The sequence below is a fragment of the Thermobia domestica genome, chromosome 9 (assembly GCF_964235325.1).
Source record: "Thermobia domestica chromosome 9, izTheDome1.hap1.1, whole genome shotgun sequence".
NCBI classification, from domain to species: domain Eukaryota; kingdom Metazoa; phylum Arthropoda; class Insecta; order Zygentoma; family Lepismatidae; genus Thermobia; species Thermobia domestica.
Genome location: NC_137462.1, coordinates 43741387 through 43760088, shown reverse-complemented (window position 1 = coordinate 43760088; position 18702 = coordinate 43741387). Strand labels below are relative to the sequence as shown.

Genomic DNA, 18702 nt, shown 5'->3' with positions numbered 1-18702 from the left:
AATAATTGCTGAAGCTTGTTTATTATACGGAGCGCTTAGAGCACAGGGCAATCAACCCATAAAGTTGTGAGAAAAATAGACATAAAATTTGTAATGTAAGCTTCTATACGTTGGTCTATTTACCTTGATTAGGGACTTTAAAAAATTCATCCGTTCTTCCACTGAAAAGTATCTATAATTCAACAAGGAAATAATTAGACCATGATAATTTAATTGAAATTCATCGTAATTTTACCCATGACAAACACTTTACCATTTTATATCGTAAAGGTGAAATCCATCGTTATTGTAACAGAGCGGTGCTTGAGCGATTGGCCGTAGAAATTCAAACTCCAATTAGTTAGAATTTCACAACCTGGTTGTATTACAAGTGTAAACTCTTTAGTCGGTAGAGAAGAGGCCGTGGATCATGTGTCAGAGTTGATGATGATGTGTTTTGCTGGGTCAGTGGTTCATAATGGATGGTGGATCGGAGTGGGTCACGGTGGGTGGTGGACCACTGGGTCGTGGGTCAAGTTTTCATTAACTGGCTTCGGTTCGGTTTAAGCTTGAAACAGAATGCGTCCGTTTATTTCAGAAAACGAACCGTAATTTGGTTCAGTTTTGTTTAAAAACAGACACTATATTGCCACTTTTCATAATATTAGTATATATTTTGGAAAAGTTCCAAATGATATGTAATGATTTCGTTTTAGATTAAGGTATTATGAATCTGCTGTTTCACTTTTGAATGGAATTACGACTCTCCATGTTTTTCTCTATATATTTTTTGTGAAAACATGTTAATGAGCAATAGAAAATACAACTGATTTTCGGTTCAGATTGGTTTGGTTAACAACTTGAAAATGTAATCTTTACGTTTAATGTCCCACGATTATCCCTGTTGGGTTGAGGAAGACTGTGACCAAAAGAGTGAACTATGATGGACGAATTCGTGGAATAAGAAAGTGGGAGTGTCCCGAGAAAATCCAACCAGCACGATGTCCGTCTCAAGCTTACTTGCCTTGGGAACGAACCAGGTTCCCCACCCATCAAATAGTTCAGTAGGTGGGTCTCAGTTTCGATTCCCGGTTGGAGAGCCTTTGGAATATTAAATGTCCTTGATGTACTTGTGTTGGTGTCCCTGTCGTTCAAGGTTACTGGAAATAACTGTAAAACGAGAATAACCGAATATAATAGAGATACGTTACGGAGATACTTTCGATCTTTTTTTAATTTAAACTTGAATTCTCTCAACTATAGTATTTTATCATGACCGAAATCAGTGTTTCATCGTTAATAAAATATTGGAATCGTAAACGTTTCCAGTTTGCTACATACATGAGCGTTTCATGACTATTACTTAAAAGAGCAGTCTTAGGGTAGTGGCTTGAGTATTCGTTTCATGACTTCGGGGTCCGTGGGTCGATTCCCTCTGAGAAAATTAAGAATTTTTTTATAATTTGCAATGCTGATATTTCTGATGTATAATAACATGAAAAATAGTCAATTTCTCTCGTTCTTACAAGTTAGAGTTGAAACGACTTCCTTCACAGGGGAAAAACTGACAACATGACGTCACAGTCTACAATCACGATTACTACTCTCTGAAAACTTAAAGTGTTTCACAAACTATTCATGAATACAAAAGGGTCATCCTTAAGGCCTAATATGAGTCATAAATTTGTCTGAAACGTCATTGTGGAATTGTTTCTAAGTTCTTCTACTCTTACTAGAAATAATAATAATATTTTCGTTTGGCATTTTCAACACGTTCCATATATTCGTTCAACCAAAATTGGTAAATAGGAACTATTTACTATTCTTTTTTTATATTTGTATGTATATTTTGTTAAAATATCAATATAACGCATATATAATCCAATGTGTTTTACCCAAAGAAAGGGCGTTACTGTGTATCATGATGATGAAAAATCCCACTTAGTTTCTGTTAAGGCATCCGAAGGTTTAATTTTCATATTGTCCTGTAGCTGACACCTTCTTTTTCCCTCTCTTTTCCTTCCAAAGTACTTATAAGGCAATTCATCCTTATAGGGGTCCAAAAAATTTCTTTGCATTTTTCTTAACTTCAGTATGCTTACTTGCAATGGAATAGGACGTAATATTGAGGTCTCAAATATTTAGTAATAGTAATAATAATAATAATAATAATAATAATAATAATAATAATAATAATAATAATAATAATAATAATAATAATGGTATTAAAAGTTTTAAAGTTCCCCTAAATTTTGGCAAAACTTACTTAAACGTAGAGATTTCAGGGAAGGGGTTCCATACCTTCAAGACACACTTCAGCAACTACCCAGATTTAATCGAAAACGTTTCACTAAAGTTTCATGTAGAAAGTATCCTACTGTGCATTTTAAGGAAAATAACTGTAATAAAAATAATTGAATATCATTGATCAGTAAGGCATATAATAAACTAACTTGCAGAAGATGCAGATGTAATTATAAAAACTTTGTTACAAAAATATATACACAGACCATAGTTCAGTGAGCTCTGAAATACAACGTAACAAAATAGCGTATAAGATTTAGCCTACAGAGCAATTATTACTTAAAGAGTGGCATACACTATTTCGAGAATCGAGATAAGACGAGAAATATTTACGATAGTTTTCGCCTCATCTCGATTCTAATCTCCAAGGCGAGACGATAATTTGAGTTGGCCTTATCCTGTCTCTAATGTAAAACGTTAATTCTCATCCCGATTTTGTTTGTTTTGTTTTAGAATCGTGATGAGAAATTCCTCTTCTAATGGGCAACAAAACCTAAATATTTTTTGGAAAATGTCACGTTTCTGCTTCTAATGGTATGACCTGAGCGATAATAAGTTTCTAATTTTTAATTTTTTACGAGATAATAATAATTATTATTACTATTATTATTCCTGAAGATTTGATAGTTCAAGTATTGAAACATCCGAGTGTTCAAATATATGAGTATAATAAAGCATGTGTCATCGCTGATCAATCGCCATCAAAATTCCTAAAGTAAAAGAATTGCCCAATGTGGATTCGATCCAAGAACCTCCAGAATATTGGCCAAGCACCTTGACCACTGTACCACGATCACTATGCCGTAAATGATTCGTCTTTAGTCTGGTTACGTTAGACTTCTTTGCTTTCGCTTGCAAACTTGTATGTTATTTTTATTGGTTTAAAAAATTCTTTCGTATTTCTTTTGTGATGATATAAGTGAATTACCTTCGGCAAAGTTTAAATTAATAACATGAGTTGTTTTTAAACCTTTCATTCACAAGTTTGTTTCTTCTCCACACCAAACTACAGATATGACAGATTTAATTCTCATACTCTGAATTTGTTTCAAAGCAGTCGCCATTACCTGATCAAAGACTTCTGTCCGGCACTATACATTGTGCTTTGAAGATATTCTTTGGAAAATTTAATGCGGGAGGAAGGCAAGGAATGTTTTACTCTTCCTTTGATTTCTGGTAATTTCACAGACGTTACGATATTAATTAACATAATTTTACATTATCTCTTAGAAAATATTTATTTTGCCCTTCTGCTTTCTATCCGAAAGTTTCACCCTTTGTCGTTGTTTGGTTACATCAAAAGCAAGGTCAAATATTATTTATCATTATCTTTTAGGAGACTAAGCATTCTACTTACACGTTCAACATTTTAAAAAATCTAAAATGACGACTTAATCACGGGCAGTTACACGACCGGTATGTACCAGTATTAGAGTCACTGAAAACTATGATATTGCAGCTCACAGGCTGAACAATTTTTCACCAAAATCTTTTTGCTTCGTCCAAACAAATAAAAAATTGACCTTAGCGCGATATTTACGTTGATTCTGACAGACTTTACTGTGCACCACGAAAGCAAATCATGTTATTTTAAAAGAGATGCAGAGATAACTGGAGAGGTTACTAAGTACATTTATATCTTTGAAGAAAATGTGAGATTTGCTGAACTTTTGACTCATAATCACTCAATCTACTTCTCGACTTTTAGATGTAATTATATCGACATTATTTTAAATTTGTAATGGAAATCCTAATAAACAATCTTGTGTAAGAAAATTGCTATTTTTGCTTTTCATTTTCCTATCTGCTGAGATTTTTAGTAGCTTTTAAAACCTAGTAGTGTTATGATGGTTTTAAATCATTAGTATGGTAGTGAAACGTTCTAATGTATTGAAAACACTGCCCAGAAATGCACACTTCTTATTTGAGTGGCCAATAGCCATCTTCCACCGCTAGTAGGGTATTCTGACTTTTGAACACCAAAGTTTGCTCAGTACTGATTTCAAGTTGTTTCATTATGCTGGGCCAAAACTCTACTTTTTCAGCACTGTAGATAAATGAAGTGTAGGTCTGCTGCAGTTTTTTAAAAAGTAGAATCCGAACTGTAATGCGTTCACTACTGTCCCACGGAAAATTGAATCCAGACTGCCTACACAAAAGGCGCGCGCTAGAACCTAGATCATTTCAAAGAGCAATAGTTTAAAGAATTAAAGACGGAGACTGAATATAACTCATGTTGAAATTACGCCTGACAAGAAGGTAAGGTTCAACTTATTTCCTGATAAGGAACTAAGAATAATCAATTTATTTCCCGACAAGCAGGTAAAGTTCTGCTTGGCGACGACCTGTTGTTCTATTTATTTCCTTGAAAGCATCTAAGATTCAATTTATTTCCTGACAAAGAGCCAACATTTAATTCATTGCCCGACAAGAATCCATGGTTCAACTTATTTCGTGGCAAAGAGCTAAGATTCAATTTATTTTCCGACAAGCAGCTAAGATTCTGCTTGACAAGAAGCTATGGGTCTATGTATTTGCTTGCAAGCATCTAATATTCCATTTATTTCCTGATAAAGAGCTAACGTTCAATTCATTACCCGACAATAATCCATGGTTCAATTTATTTCCTGGGAAGGGTCAAAAAATTTAATTTGTTCCTGACAAACAGTTAATATTCAATTTGTTTACTCACAAGGTTCAATTTATTTGTTGATGAGGGTCTAATATTCAATTTATTACCTAATAAGGAGTTAATGTTCAATTTGTTTCTTGGAAGAAGAGAAGATTCCATTTATTTCTTGACAAGAAGCTAAGATTCGATTTCTTTCCTGATAAGGAGCTAATGTTCAATTTGAATATCTGACAGTTGCGACCAGCGACAATTGTGATTATATGAAAATTCGAGACAATTGCAGTCACTTCCTTTTTAAGGTTATTTCAAAAGTATGAGTTGTGACAATTGCGACCAAGTTGTTAATCATCTTATATGTTTGCATCAAAGTTAAGATTAATATTTAATATCGAAGCTAAAAGCTTTGAGTGGAAACATTACTCACCTAAAGATTCAATGACAAGCTGATATACCGGTATAACTATTGCTTATGCTATAGTAAGTTGTGCGTAAATCCTTAAATACTCAATGCGGACTTCGAAACAGACGCCATATTGTCATTAGGAGAAACGTTTCAAGTAATGTATATGAATGGTTGTTTTCTTCATATGAAGAAGTGCATATGGAGAAAGATACCGAAATAACGCCTCGTCTGTCAATATAATAGTGATGATGAAATATGAGTGGCAATTCCAATGTGTGTGTAGCTATAGTTTTTCGAAACCACAATATGTGGATAATGGCTGGATATTCAACTACGATGAAGCTTCTGCTAATGATGCGTTACAAAAATCTTTGATCATGTCTACATTAGTGGCTGGAAGATTCTTTTGTGGATAATAAACTTGCTCTCAGCGGAGACACAGATCTAATAGTATTGTAGGAGGCTGGGACAATAAACTAAATCCATTATTTGGTAGACTCCATCCAAAAGTTCAAGTCTTGATTTCCTGCCTCAAGTGGAGGGATCAAAAGAAAGAAACGAAATATACAGATGGATTAGAGGAATGAAAGAATCGTTCAGAAGTATGATGTTTTTAGCGATCTCAGAAAATACCTGTGAGAGATTTGGCTCATATTCAAAACCTGAATTAATGCACAACCTGTGAAACTGACGACATATATCATGCTGATACCTCATTGTTCCTATATGGTCTATATTAACAATATTAGATAAATAAGTGTTTATGAAAAGACCACTAAGTGAAAATTAACACTGATTTTAAACATATCGAAATAGTTGCGGATTAGCTCGGGGATAACACTATTTTGCCAGTCTCAAGCTTAAGAAAAGTGTGAAAGAAACTGGTATTTTACCACTAATGTTGCTATGTTTATATAATAATAATAATAATAATAATAATAATAATAATAATAATAATAATAATAATAATAATAATAATAATAATAATAATAATAACTATTATTACTATTTTAAATTATGGAATATCAATAAGAAATATTTTGATATACTTTCAGCTGATCACACAATTATTCCATGTCGCAACTGTCGCGACACCGTTCAATTTGTTTCCTAGAAGAAGCTAAGATTCAATTTATTTCCTGACAAAGAGCTCATATGTAATTTATTCCTTGATAAAGAGCTAATGTTCCATTTGTTTCCTAACAAGGAGCTAAGATTTAATGTATTCTGTGATAAGGAGCTAGTGTTCAATTTATTTCCTGACAAGGAGCTAAGATTCAATTTATTTCTTAACAAAGAGCTAAGATTCAATTTATTTCCTGACAAGGAGCTAAGATTCAATTTATTTCTTAACAAAGAGCTAAGATTCAATTTATTTCCTGACAAGGAGCTAAGATTCAATTTATTTCTTGACAAGAAACTAAGATTTAATTTATTCCCTGATAAAGAGCTAATGTTCGATTTGTTTTCTCACAAGGAGCTAAGATTCAATTTATTTCCTAACAAGGAACTAAGATTCAAGTAATTTCCTGAGAAAGAGGCAATTTATTTCCTGATAAGTATTAAGAAATAACAGACTATTTTTCAGGAAAAAGAAAGAACAGTGAAATGGAAATTTTACTTTTTTTTAAATCTACTAAGTGTGACGGCATCCGTTAAAAGAAAAATGAAATGTGAGGGACGCTATTATACTTACAGTAGTTTGTGTAGCAAGTGAATTGACTTTGAATGTTGTGAAACAAAACATGAATTTACTTTGGGTAATCTGGTAATATTGTGATCACGTTGTTTTTGATTTCTTTTATTTTTTTTAAAAAAAAAGAGCGTTGAATTGTATGGCGTTATAAAATTATTGTTTTGTTAAAATTTTAAATGATTGAAAAAGCACTTACCTAAAATTACTCTGCGCCGATTTTTACATGTTTCCTTCAACCTTCCCCTTTTCTACTTGTTGCCCCACTTTTGCTTCTTTCAATGTATTCTCTTTCTTTTTTTTATCTTTCTCTTTGCTTTCTCACCCGCTATTTTCACACATCGTTTCCGACGAAATCAGTTTAATGCCTTTCTTCGTCGAAAATGGGGTGGCAGACCCCGTTTGTTGCTGGCTTTCCAGTATTTGCTGATGCGAGTTTCAACCTCCCGTGTCTGATGAGCTTCTCATCAGTATAGCTAAAAACCTGCCTCGATGCTCGTTTGTCTGTCAGCGGCCAATTACCCAGAGTGCACAGCAGCGAACTTGCCGATAGTCAAGTGTAGCTTTCTGAACTTAGCTTTGGTAGCTGGCAAGCTAGGTTGTTCTTTCCTCAAACGGGGGAAAAAAAAGAAGAAAAGAAAACTTCATTCTTTTCGTAGAGAACATTGGTGAGAATTATCGCTTTTCGTTTGTGTTTTGTTTCTTGTTTTCTCCTGATCTCGACAAGCATTTATTTGAGTGCGTTTCTTAAAAGAAAATAAACGACTGTAGCCATGAACTTTAACGGTTTCTGTTGCCGCTAAAACAATAGATTCTGGTCTGGCTTCCTTCTTTTCGGAATTGATTTTTAAAAAAGAAGGGTTCAAGATGATATATGAATGTATGTATGAACATTGAAACTGGATGATTCTAAGTTTTGCTATTCTTTTTCACATTTACTTTTGTAAAGGTTATAAGAGGACAACTGAATTTCTTAAGACAACAATAAATGTGGTTTAAGTAAAAAGAAATGATAAAACTGTCGTCGTCACTATTAAGGTTAATTTCACATTGTAAACTGTCTGCACCAATTTTATTCCATTACAAGAGAGCGTATTTATGATACATTTCAGAAAGCTTACTGATAAAGACATACATCCACAACCACGGAAAAGTTCCACTCAGGCCCCCTCTACCATTGTGCAACACGTGCATTTCCACGGGCGAGTGGCAAGTTTTGAGGGGCGAAAAATTTGTCATAACTATATTATTTAAAATAAATATTTCTTGTTGGAAATAGATTTCATGATGATGGTAGCTAATTTTACTAGCTGACCTTCTATCTGAATACTACATTCATAAATCATGTTTAGGTCGCATTAGCTTAAGGACACACGGACAGAGCAAAAGCAAATGTCAAAGAAATCCCAGCATGAATTGCATGATTGCAGGAGCGGATCCAGGACGGGCTTCTGGAAGGACGGTGGGTTGTAATATTGCTACTGCTTGATTGTTATCAAATACAAGAACTCTATTCTCGAACAGTAGCGAACACCTGTTCCATTCAGCTAGTTATCACAGTTTTGAAATGAAAACTAGTCTTGTCTTTGTCACAAACAAATTCCTCATCATTGAAGGTGAAAACAACTTTCTTGTTTTAATTTTTTAACAGATGTAGAAGAAAATCAAGAAACAAAGATAAAAGGGCTAATTGCACTGGAATTGCAAAGTGATATGTATATTGCGATTGAAGGTTGATATTGAATTCTATAAAAAGGATTACCAATGCGGGTGTGTTTTCTTTATCTTTCATTAACACAATAGATTATTATTTAACCCTTTCCCCTCGAAATTGTTTTGACACAGCAAGCTGTACTATTCGGATTTATTTTGAGATAATTTTAGTGATTTCTGCTTACTACCATTTCAATACAAATAAACAATCACATTACAGACAATACCTTTGTTTTATTTAAAAATACATCAGAAATTAAGCATAAACTGCCCTTTTACATATCTGTTACCTATATTTGCGCTGTGTGTGATATTTTTCGAAACATTCACCTGGATGCAATCCAGGTTTTCTGGAGCACGTATTACAAAGTACACAGTATCTCTCCTCCCATCTTTTACTTTTCTATCACTGCACACTGCACAGTCTTTGGAATTGCTCTCTGGTTGGAATATATAAAATGCACCCTTCAGTCTTTCTTCCGTATCTGTAGACGACGGCCTCCCTCGCTTGCGTTTTGTATTTCGGATATTGCCTACCAGCTGAGTGATCAACTTTTTTCTGTAGTCAATATGGGAAACTCTCGGATTTTGATTCAGTTGTCTCTGCGTGTTGAATAATAAGAAACTATTTACAATTGCTACCTCTAATAGCCAGAAAAATTACTTTCTCCACCATTTCACCGATTTACGCATAAAACTGGCAGCAATTGTCGATTAAGGAACGGCCGAGTAAGGAGTTGAATAGACGGCCAAAAGATAGCAAATGTTGTCGACTAAATCATACAAGCGGGGCTCTGTCGAAATGCGAGTAATTAAAGCGTCAAAATTAGTGCGGGGTAGCCCCGACATACGAGCAGAAAGGAAAATTTCGAAAGTTGGGGCTCTCGCCGCATTCGAGGGGATAGGGTTAAAGAAAGGAGAAAAATAGACACAACGTGATTATACTTGTAGTATTTAGGCCTTTTTGAGTGCGAGTGTATTTCTATCCCTTTTGTTGTTCATGATAGATTAGTATACTTAAAATCGCAGCTTTTAAGATTTGTTCTTTCTGGAAAAAGAGGGGGTGGCGAATAATGTCATTGCACTGGGCGGCAAATTTCCTAGGGCCAGCCCTGGTTCCACTTATGTCAGGATTCCACCTCTAAAACCATTTTGTATGGAAGATTTGCAGGAATATTGTTATACTGTTTATAAACGGTAAATTGTTGATATATGAATTCGTGCGAGACTCTCCGTTAAGTACTAGAGTTAAGGAATTATTCGATGAAAAATATAATCAAAATATAGAAATTACTACTGGAGTCACTTCATAACGATATTGATTCTTTAGCGAATATCTTAAAATGCGTTTGGTGTGTACAGTACTACCTGAAATACTCTTTCCTTGCACAGAGAGAATAAAGTATACGCAAAATATTTGAAAGTAAATTGGTAAAAGAAATAAAGAAGAGCAATGCTTGTCGTCTGTGTCGATTCTCAGATAACTGACATACACGAGAGAAATACGGTGCATTTAGTTTGGAAATGAAGAAACCAATGAAATAAATAACATATGTCGATTCCTGGGCCAGCTGATCCCAAAAGTCAAGGATTCGACACTTATCTCAGTCAGTTTGGTTATTTTATTTTTCGTTCTTTCTCACGCTCCTTCCTGTTGGGGCCAGAACTAAAACGGCATCGGGTAGTGTCACTATTCAGCTTAGTTACGTAAAAACTATGAATCCGATACTAACATCAGTCGTTTTCCATGATTTGTACATGTCACCACATTCCCACTCCAACCTAGGGAGTGTTAGGAGCGTCTAACACACTCCACTAAACTTGGCAACATGCCATAGGAACTGTTTCTAACCAGCTTAGCTACCGGAAGACTATGAATTCGACACTAATATCGATCGATTTCGATTATTTTTACACGTCTCCCCTTCCCATCCCCATAGAGGTGCTAGAGGTGTCTTACCCCAATAGCATGTCTTGCACATTGCAAGTCATGCGTGTAACAAGTTTGCTTGAAATTCTTTACACACACACTCACACACACACATACACACACACACACACACATATATATATATATATATATATATATATATATGCACCTAGGTTTTCCTGATGGTCGTTTTGTCCAATTGGTCTTCCAGTTACAAATTTTGAAAGCGTTCCTACTTTCTTGCATACTGGCTATATGACCTGCCCACCTTACCCTCCTAGAATTAATGACTAACAATGTTTGGTAAACGGTATAAATTATGTCTTCCTCGTTATGGAGTTTCCACCATTCCCGTTCCCTTCAGCTCCGAATACTAGTCTCACGATTTTGTTCTCAAATACTCTCAGTCTATGTTCTTCCTTCCGAGTAAGCGACCATGTTTCACAACCATACATAACAACAGGCATAATTATCGTTTTATATATTTTAATCTTCAAATTCCTCGACAGAATTCGTGACGACAAGAGATTTTGAACTAAATAATAACACGAATTCCCTGTCTATAGTCGAAATTTAATTTCTTCGTATATGTGGTTTTCGTCTGTTAATATTGGTCCTTGATATTTTAAAGTATCCTTTTTATGAAAGGTATTATTTATACTGTTCTTTTGGCATACATTGTTTTAAATACCTTACCCCCAGAATACGTCCTTTAATCATAGTGTTGAGAAAAGATGCAATTTCCTCCCGTATTACCCTACTAAAACCGAAAATGCTTTTCTTTAAAAAAAAAAAAAAAAAAAACTAGTACTTCCGCTTTCAACGTTGATTGCCAAACAACAAAAATGGTCATATATAGCCACAAGCATCTATTTTAATCTATTCAACGTCTCAAGGAAACATACAATAACCACCCACCAATCACACTACCGAAACTGGAAGCACTTCAGGTTTTAACTTTGATCGCCATAGAACCAAAAAGATAACAAATAGCGAGAAAGATTTCTTTGAAATCCATTCAACATTTCAAGAAAAGATTCCATCTCCACCCATAACACTACTAAAATCGAAAGAGGTAAAACTTTACTTCTACTTTCCATATCATTATTGATATTCGCTTAGGAAAAACTGTAATGGATTACAGGGGGGCATCCACGGGGGTGGTACACCAGGTCCAGAACCCTCAAACTTTCGATACATATTTCCACAGTTTCTTAAGATAACTATAGTTGCTCTAGAAGAGAAATGGTTGATGTACCTTAAAAATGTGGTCTTAAACTACATCTCTATATAGATGGCAGTACTTTAAAATTACTTATCGTTTTATCGAGTATAGAATAATACTAGTTCAATATTACCTAGACATAGTGGCTACTAGTGGTGGATCCCCCAACATAAATTTCTGAGTGGTAGCCTGAATAGATATGGTGATGCTATTTCTCGAAATAGATTCAGCGTCCAAAGAATATTTTTTTTTCTCTTCTATTAATCGTTTGTTCAAACCGAGAGCGGTATAAATCGTTTGTTTCCTGTTTCAACTTTGATCGTCATAGAACAAAAACGGCCAACAAATAGCAGCAAATGTCTGTTTGCAATCGATTCACCGTTTTAAAAAAATTTCTGCTGCATCTCTTTACTAGGATCAAAAGTGGTAGAATTTTATTATTTAAGGTTGGTTTAAAGGGACAAGTTTTGCCGATAGGTGTCGCTACAGTCTTCGTATCTCCCTTATGTTTTTTTTTATCTTTCACGAAAATTTGCGATTTCTCTTACAAATTTCAAGCTACCTACTTCAAATGTTTAGAGAAGAAACTTCATAAGCTATCGAAGGCAGAAATCCGTGCCTATTTTTTATTAAGTGTTTTCTTCATTGTTAAAAATGGCTTAATTGTTGAAACTGAATTACCAAATCTTTAACAATATACTGTTTCAACAATGAAGAAAATTCAAAATAAAAAAATCGGCACGGATTGTTGCCTTCGATAGGTTATGAAGTTTCTTCTCTAAAGATTTGAAGTCTGTAGCTTGAAATTTGTAAGAGAAATCGTGAGTTTTCGTGAAAGGTAAAACATACATGAGAGAGAGATACGAAAACTGCAGTGACATCTATCGGCGAAACTTGTCCATTTAAACCAACCTTAACAGGTTTCATCTCTCATTATTTCTCTATTCCAGCCGGAAGTTTGAATTTGCATAGTTTGGAATTCTACCGTAGCTTCAACGAAACTCACATGTTTACAAGAGTATTTTTACACAAACACAACACAACTTGGAAATCATGTGACACCAACAAGGTAAATAAATCAAAGAATCAATGAATAATCATTATTTTTTTATCATTAATTTATTTTCGTCTTTTCCTTTTTTCCAGGCTGTTTGGATCACAGCTACCGCCCCATACGTTGTTCTTTTCATTCTCCTGGTACGAGGGGTGACGTTAGATGGCGCTGAAGATGGTATTCGATATTATCTCACTCCAGAATTTCATAAACTAAAGAACTACAAGGTAGGTTGTAAATGAATAACAATAACTATATTCCAGCCTAATTTCTCTTAGAAGGAAACAAATTAATTTTGTAAAGCAACTGTAATATGCGAATTACAGAAGTATTATATCTGGTTGTTCAAAAAGCCAGAAGTATTATATCTGGTTGGTTTGACTTTAGAGATCAAAATTGAGAATATATTTACTGTTATTGGAAAATAATATTATGAAAGAACACAATTATTGTTATTGGTTGAGTTGATTTTAGTTTAGCGTCCCTTTCAGCAACGAGGCTATATGAGACATGGACCTACTGATTAACGTGGAATCCGAACCACATGAGCTCCCGGCGGGAATCGAACCCGGATCTCCCACGCCACAGGCCCGTACACTAACCGCTTAACCACGGAGGAGCTCTAATTATTGTTATTGGAAAAATAACATAATGAAATAACACAATTATTGTTATTGGAAAAATAACATTATGAAATAACACATTTATTCTTATTGTAAATAACATTATGAAAAGTACCATTTTTCTTCGATAACCTTCTACTATTTTCACAGTAACACCAAAGTCCGTCGCTATAGAGCTTCTGTGGTTTCTGAACAGAAAAATTGTGAACGTGATTTTCACAGAACTCTTTTCAAACTTAACATCATTTAGAAACTTTTAAAGAGACCAAAACAAACAATAATCTGATTGTGTCAGGTCCGGTGTATACGGTGGATGCATTAAAATCTCTCATAATCTTCATGACCGTCAGTGTGGGATTTGACACAGACTCTGTAGCGTGTCTTCGTTTCTATCACGATCTTTATCGCACATTGTTGAAGTAGATTGTCCACTTTTCATTGGTCGTTATCAACTGATTCAAAAATAGATCGAAAATGAAATGAAATCTTTAAGTTTTACTTCCCACTGTTATGCCGATTAGGATAAAGGAGACGGTGATGATGAGAGATGAGTGAAAGGGTGGAATGAAGAAAGTGGAAGGAAACTGGAGAACCCCGAGAGAACCCACGAACACGGTGTTTGTCCACCACAAAGTCCACACGGCGCGAGCTGGAATCGAACCAGGGACCCCAAGCAACGGAGGTGAACGCTGTACCACTGAGCCACCTGTAACGCCCCTTCCACCCAGCCTCGCCTAATCGAATCCACATTGAGAGTTTAAAAAAAAAATTAAACAAACTGTCAATATGGTCTCAGATCACAAAGCCTGGCAGAGAGGGCTTGGGAGAGGAGAGTCGAGCAGTATCGCGTAATCAACTTAACTAGTATTAGCTGGAATTGCAGATCCAATATTTCTATTTTGGAAAAGGAAACATATCAAACATAAACTTAATGAACATGTACAACAGTGTTTCAATTTTAAAGATAACAACTTTATTGCCAATGGAAGGTGGTGTATATGCACTAAATCGTTTGAATAGCGCATATACACTCGGATGAAAAGTGCAATATACAACTATCCTAACAATAATTATCTATCGATTAAATTTGATTAAATCTCAGAAATTTCAATTTTAACTTTACTAGCTGATTCTAATCTTCTTTAAATTCAATTTCAATTATATTTCAAATAGTATCTACAATCAATAACTACTATTCTCATCAAAACTTGACTTTAACAGTTACGAATCTCCTGTCGACTTTTACGAACATCAACTACTCATTGATAAATTCTTTCAAACATGAAAAATATTTCTAAATATAATTCTGACAATAGTTTCAGATCTTAATTAGTTAATTCATCCAAATAATAGCAGTCAAATTTACTTCTGAATCAAAATCTCTACTTTCAAACTTATGACAACTTTCGAGAAAAAATATCTAAAACACGCTCTCCTTTTAACATATGGCTAAACAGCTGAAAAAGAAAATACTTAATTTAAACGAAATATCGGATCCGCAGGTGGTTTAAATCTTATTTCAACGATTAAGGTCAAAGTAGAAAGAATAATCGCCACAATTTCTGGGAGGAAAATAACTACTATTGGAAAGCAAAGGTCCACGAGTTTTAAACCCTTTGGAAACAAACTACGGACGACCTCACTATCCACACTTTTAACGAACACAATTTCTATAGGTAAAAATAATAGTATTAACTCACCAAGTATCGGAAAAACTCAATGGTTTACCTACTGTCTTCTTTCCTCTCATTTGGTATTTGGCCTCTTTGACTAACTGTCGACTAGTCACGTACGCAATTCTTTGCTCTGTGCCAGAAATTATGCTATCACGTTGTTACAGAGATTAATGACAGGCACAAAACGCACTGTAACTTCACTCACTAACTACGACTGATAGAGGGAAATGAGGGTTCACTTTTGCATGCACACTTTCCCTCTCTGACTCTGTAACTTCACAGACACAAAAACAGCCTATTTCTTTGCCAACTTTTTCCTGTAACACTGTGAACTTATTCCACAAATCGTGATACTTTACTTCACTTAACTCGCAAAGAATATATAATAGCAAAAGCTTTTCCGGCACGGAACTTAGATTTGCCCACGTATATGCACTCAAGAACATGTCCTACTTAACACACAAGCAAGCCAAGAACACGCAACCACCAAACAACTCCATCCTCTCTGGGGTAACTCAGGGAACAAGATAACGGGTCCTTGAGTCACCGAGCCAGGTAGAATCGGAGGGACAAGCCACGCCCACCGAACAAACACGCGCAAACACCTTTTTTCCCTCAAGTTGTCATAGCATAGCATTACTAAGTCGATTCCTCCTAACATTATTTCTTTCAAACATTTTTACATACTTTTTCTTTCTCCTCTTTTTCTAAAAAGAAGACTTTTTACAAAGTGAATAAAGTCGTTTTAAATACTGACTATTATTAACATTATTAGTTTAAATATAAAATATATCGCTCCATATACAATTTTCCTTCATGTAACCATCCATTCTTCTTCTTCCCAGATCCAGAAGGATGGTATGTTACATCCGCCACACCTTGAATAAAAAAATATACAAAGCTATTTTTTGCAGGAAATCTACAAAATAGAAAAACAAACTATTAGTCCAACAACATATTTACAAATATAATAAATTAAATACCTATAAACAATTCTTTAAATGCAAATCATTAATTTAAAATTTAAATCAACAGATTACTATTTACAATCTATTTAGAAAGTTTAGAGATCTCTAGGTGCATTTTGTATCATCAAAAATTTTCTTAACTCCATGGCCATGGTAAATAAATGCAAATAAATTAATAGATAAGCAATAACAAAGCTATACACAAATATACAAGATCAAATAACAATAATAAAATTTATGACTAATAGTTGTAAATATTCAATATTTCCTTACCAAAATGAATTAATTTCATTTCTCTTCCATCTCTATTTTTAATTCAATACTCTAGGTTCTCTATATACTTTTAGTTCCGAGATATGACTTCTACGGAAAGAATTTAAACTATTGTCTTCACCCGATACTAATACTGTACTTGGGGTCAGGAAACGACGGACTACAAATGGACCGAGCCATTTGTCACTAAGAGACTTTGCTATTTTGTCTTTAAGAGATGATTTTACATGGGATCGAATAAGAACCTTATCTCCTATTCCAAAGGATACTTCCCTTTTTCTCTGAGCCATTAACTTCTTTCTTTTACTCCACGATTTCTCCATATTCTGCATGGCATTTAGCCAGAGCTCTTGGGTTGATTTACCCCCAATATCTGACTCTGTGATGTTCCATCGGTTCTCCAAAGGTGTGTTGGTAGGACGTCCGTAAAATATCTCGATCCGAGACATCTTTAAGCCAGAATGCTCACTTATATTTAACGTATATTGCAAATCGGGAATAAGATTAGACCAAAGGTTTTGCTTATCTGAAAAATAAGCTCGAATTGACGCCTTCAATGTCTTTATAAAACGCTCAGAAATGTTTCCTTCTGGATGATATGGACTAAGCTTTATATGATTTATGCCAAGTCCAAACATAAATTTTCTGAAATGCTCAGATACAAACACTGAAGCATTGTCAGTAGATATTGCCTCAGGAAATTCCAACCTACTAAACATATACATTAGCTTTTCGGTTATTGATGCAGAAGTTAAAGTTCTTAGCTTCTCCAACACCACAAACCTACTAGCGTTATCAACTCCAATGAGTATATACTTAAAGCCTTTAGAGGCGGGTAAAATTCCTATGATGTCAATCATCCAATGTGATCCTATTCTCTTATTGTATTCAGAGATTAGGTGTCCCATTTTCTTTTTATTTTCCTCCTTTGTCAACTGACATCGATGACAGCATCGAACAAACTCCGTTACTTCTTGCTTCATATTTTTCCAAGTTAATCTCTTATATAGCTTCTTCAAAGTCCGATAAATGCCAGAATGGCCGCCAACTAGTTTATGATTATGATAGTACTCGATTAGCACATGTCTTAGATTCTTGGGAATAACTATCTTGTAAGGGTTGTTTACCGAGTTCGTCTTTTTCATTAATATTCTCTTATTCAGGATATAGCCTGAAACTGACTCACCCTTTTCGATCTTCTCAATAATATCTCTTAATTCAGAGTCTTCTCTCTGCAGCTCATCGATCGGTTCTTTTATCAAAGGAAGTCTCCACATATGGGCTAACCTTAGATTCTCATTAAAGGCAGCTAATCCCATAGGCCCATCTATAATGCGGAATTCAAAGGGATCGTAAACCCTTGTCAATGTGTCTGCTACTAAATTCTCGGAAGATCTAACGTGCTTTATTTGAAAATTAAATTAACAAAGGGTCTCTACTAATGGTCCGTACTTCATTAATCTCTTTGAATTGCTGAGAATCCAAGTCAAAGCCCTATTGTCCGTTAATACTTCGAATTCCTTTACCAAGTAATGCCGGAATCGAGCAATCGTTTTTACTAAGCTAATGAACTCGATTTCATAAATGCTGCGGTGTTTGTCAACTTCCGACAGTTTCTTACTGAAGAACGCTACGGGTTGGTACTCCCCCTTGCTGTTCTCCTACTGCAAAAACCCAGCAATACTCTTTCCTGAGCCATCCACGTTTACTATAAAACGTTTATTGAGGTCAGGAGTTTTTAACACAACATTCTCCACCAATAAATTCTTCAAGCTGTCAAGAATCTTTTGATGTTCTAGATTCCATTCAAATTTTCTATTGACAGACTTGAGTTCACTTAAAGGTCCCATGAGTTCTTGCATTTCGGGCGCGTTCTTAGAATAATAACTAAACAACCCGAGAATTTTCATCAGACCTCTACGATTCCTTGGTGGAGGAATATTTTTGATTGCTGATACCCGTTTCGGATCAATCTCCATTTGGTCCCCTGATACCACATAACCTAGATAATTAATCTTATTATAGAAAAACAAACACTTATCAGGTGAGACCGTTACATTATATTTCCTAAATATATCGAAAACTTTTCTAATTGTTTCCTTATGTTCCTTTACAGTATCTGAAAATATCAATACATCGTCGAAATACGATTTTACGCCATCTTTTTCCAAGTCTCCTAACAGTTTTTTCATAACACGAGTTAATAGGTTACTCCCAGTTTTAATTCCA

General features: G+C 34.8%; 1 protein-coding gene across 1 annotated transcript in view; it reads left to right on the top strand.

Annotated features, from left to right (window-relative positions):
- Positions 1-18702, top strand: part of SerT (Serotonin transporter) — a 159830-nt gene that overhangs the window by 87355 nt on the left and 53773 nt on the right. The window contains exon 4 of the mRNA XM_081771026.1: positions 13026-13160. Coding sequence (XP_081627152.1) covers positions 13026-13160 — 135 coding nt within the window. The remainder of the gene's footprint in view (positions 1-13025; positions 13161-18702) is intronic.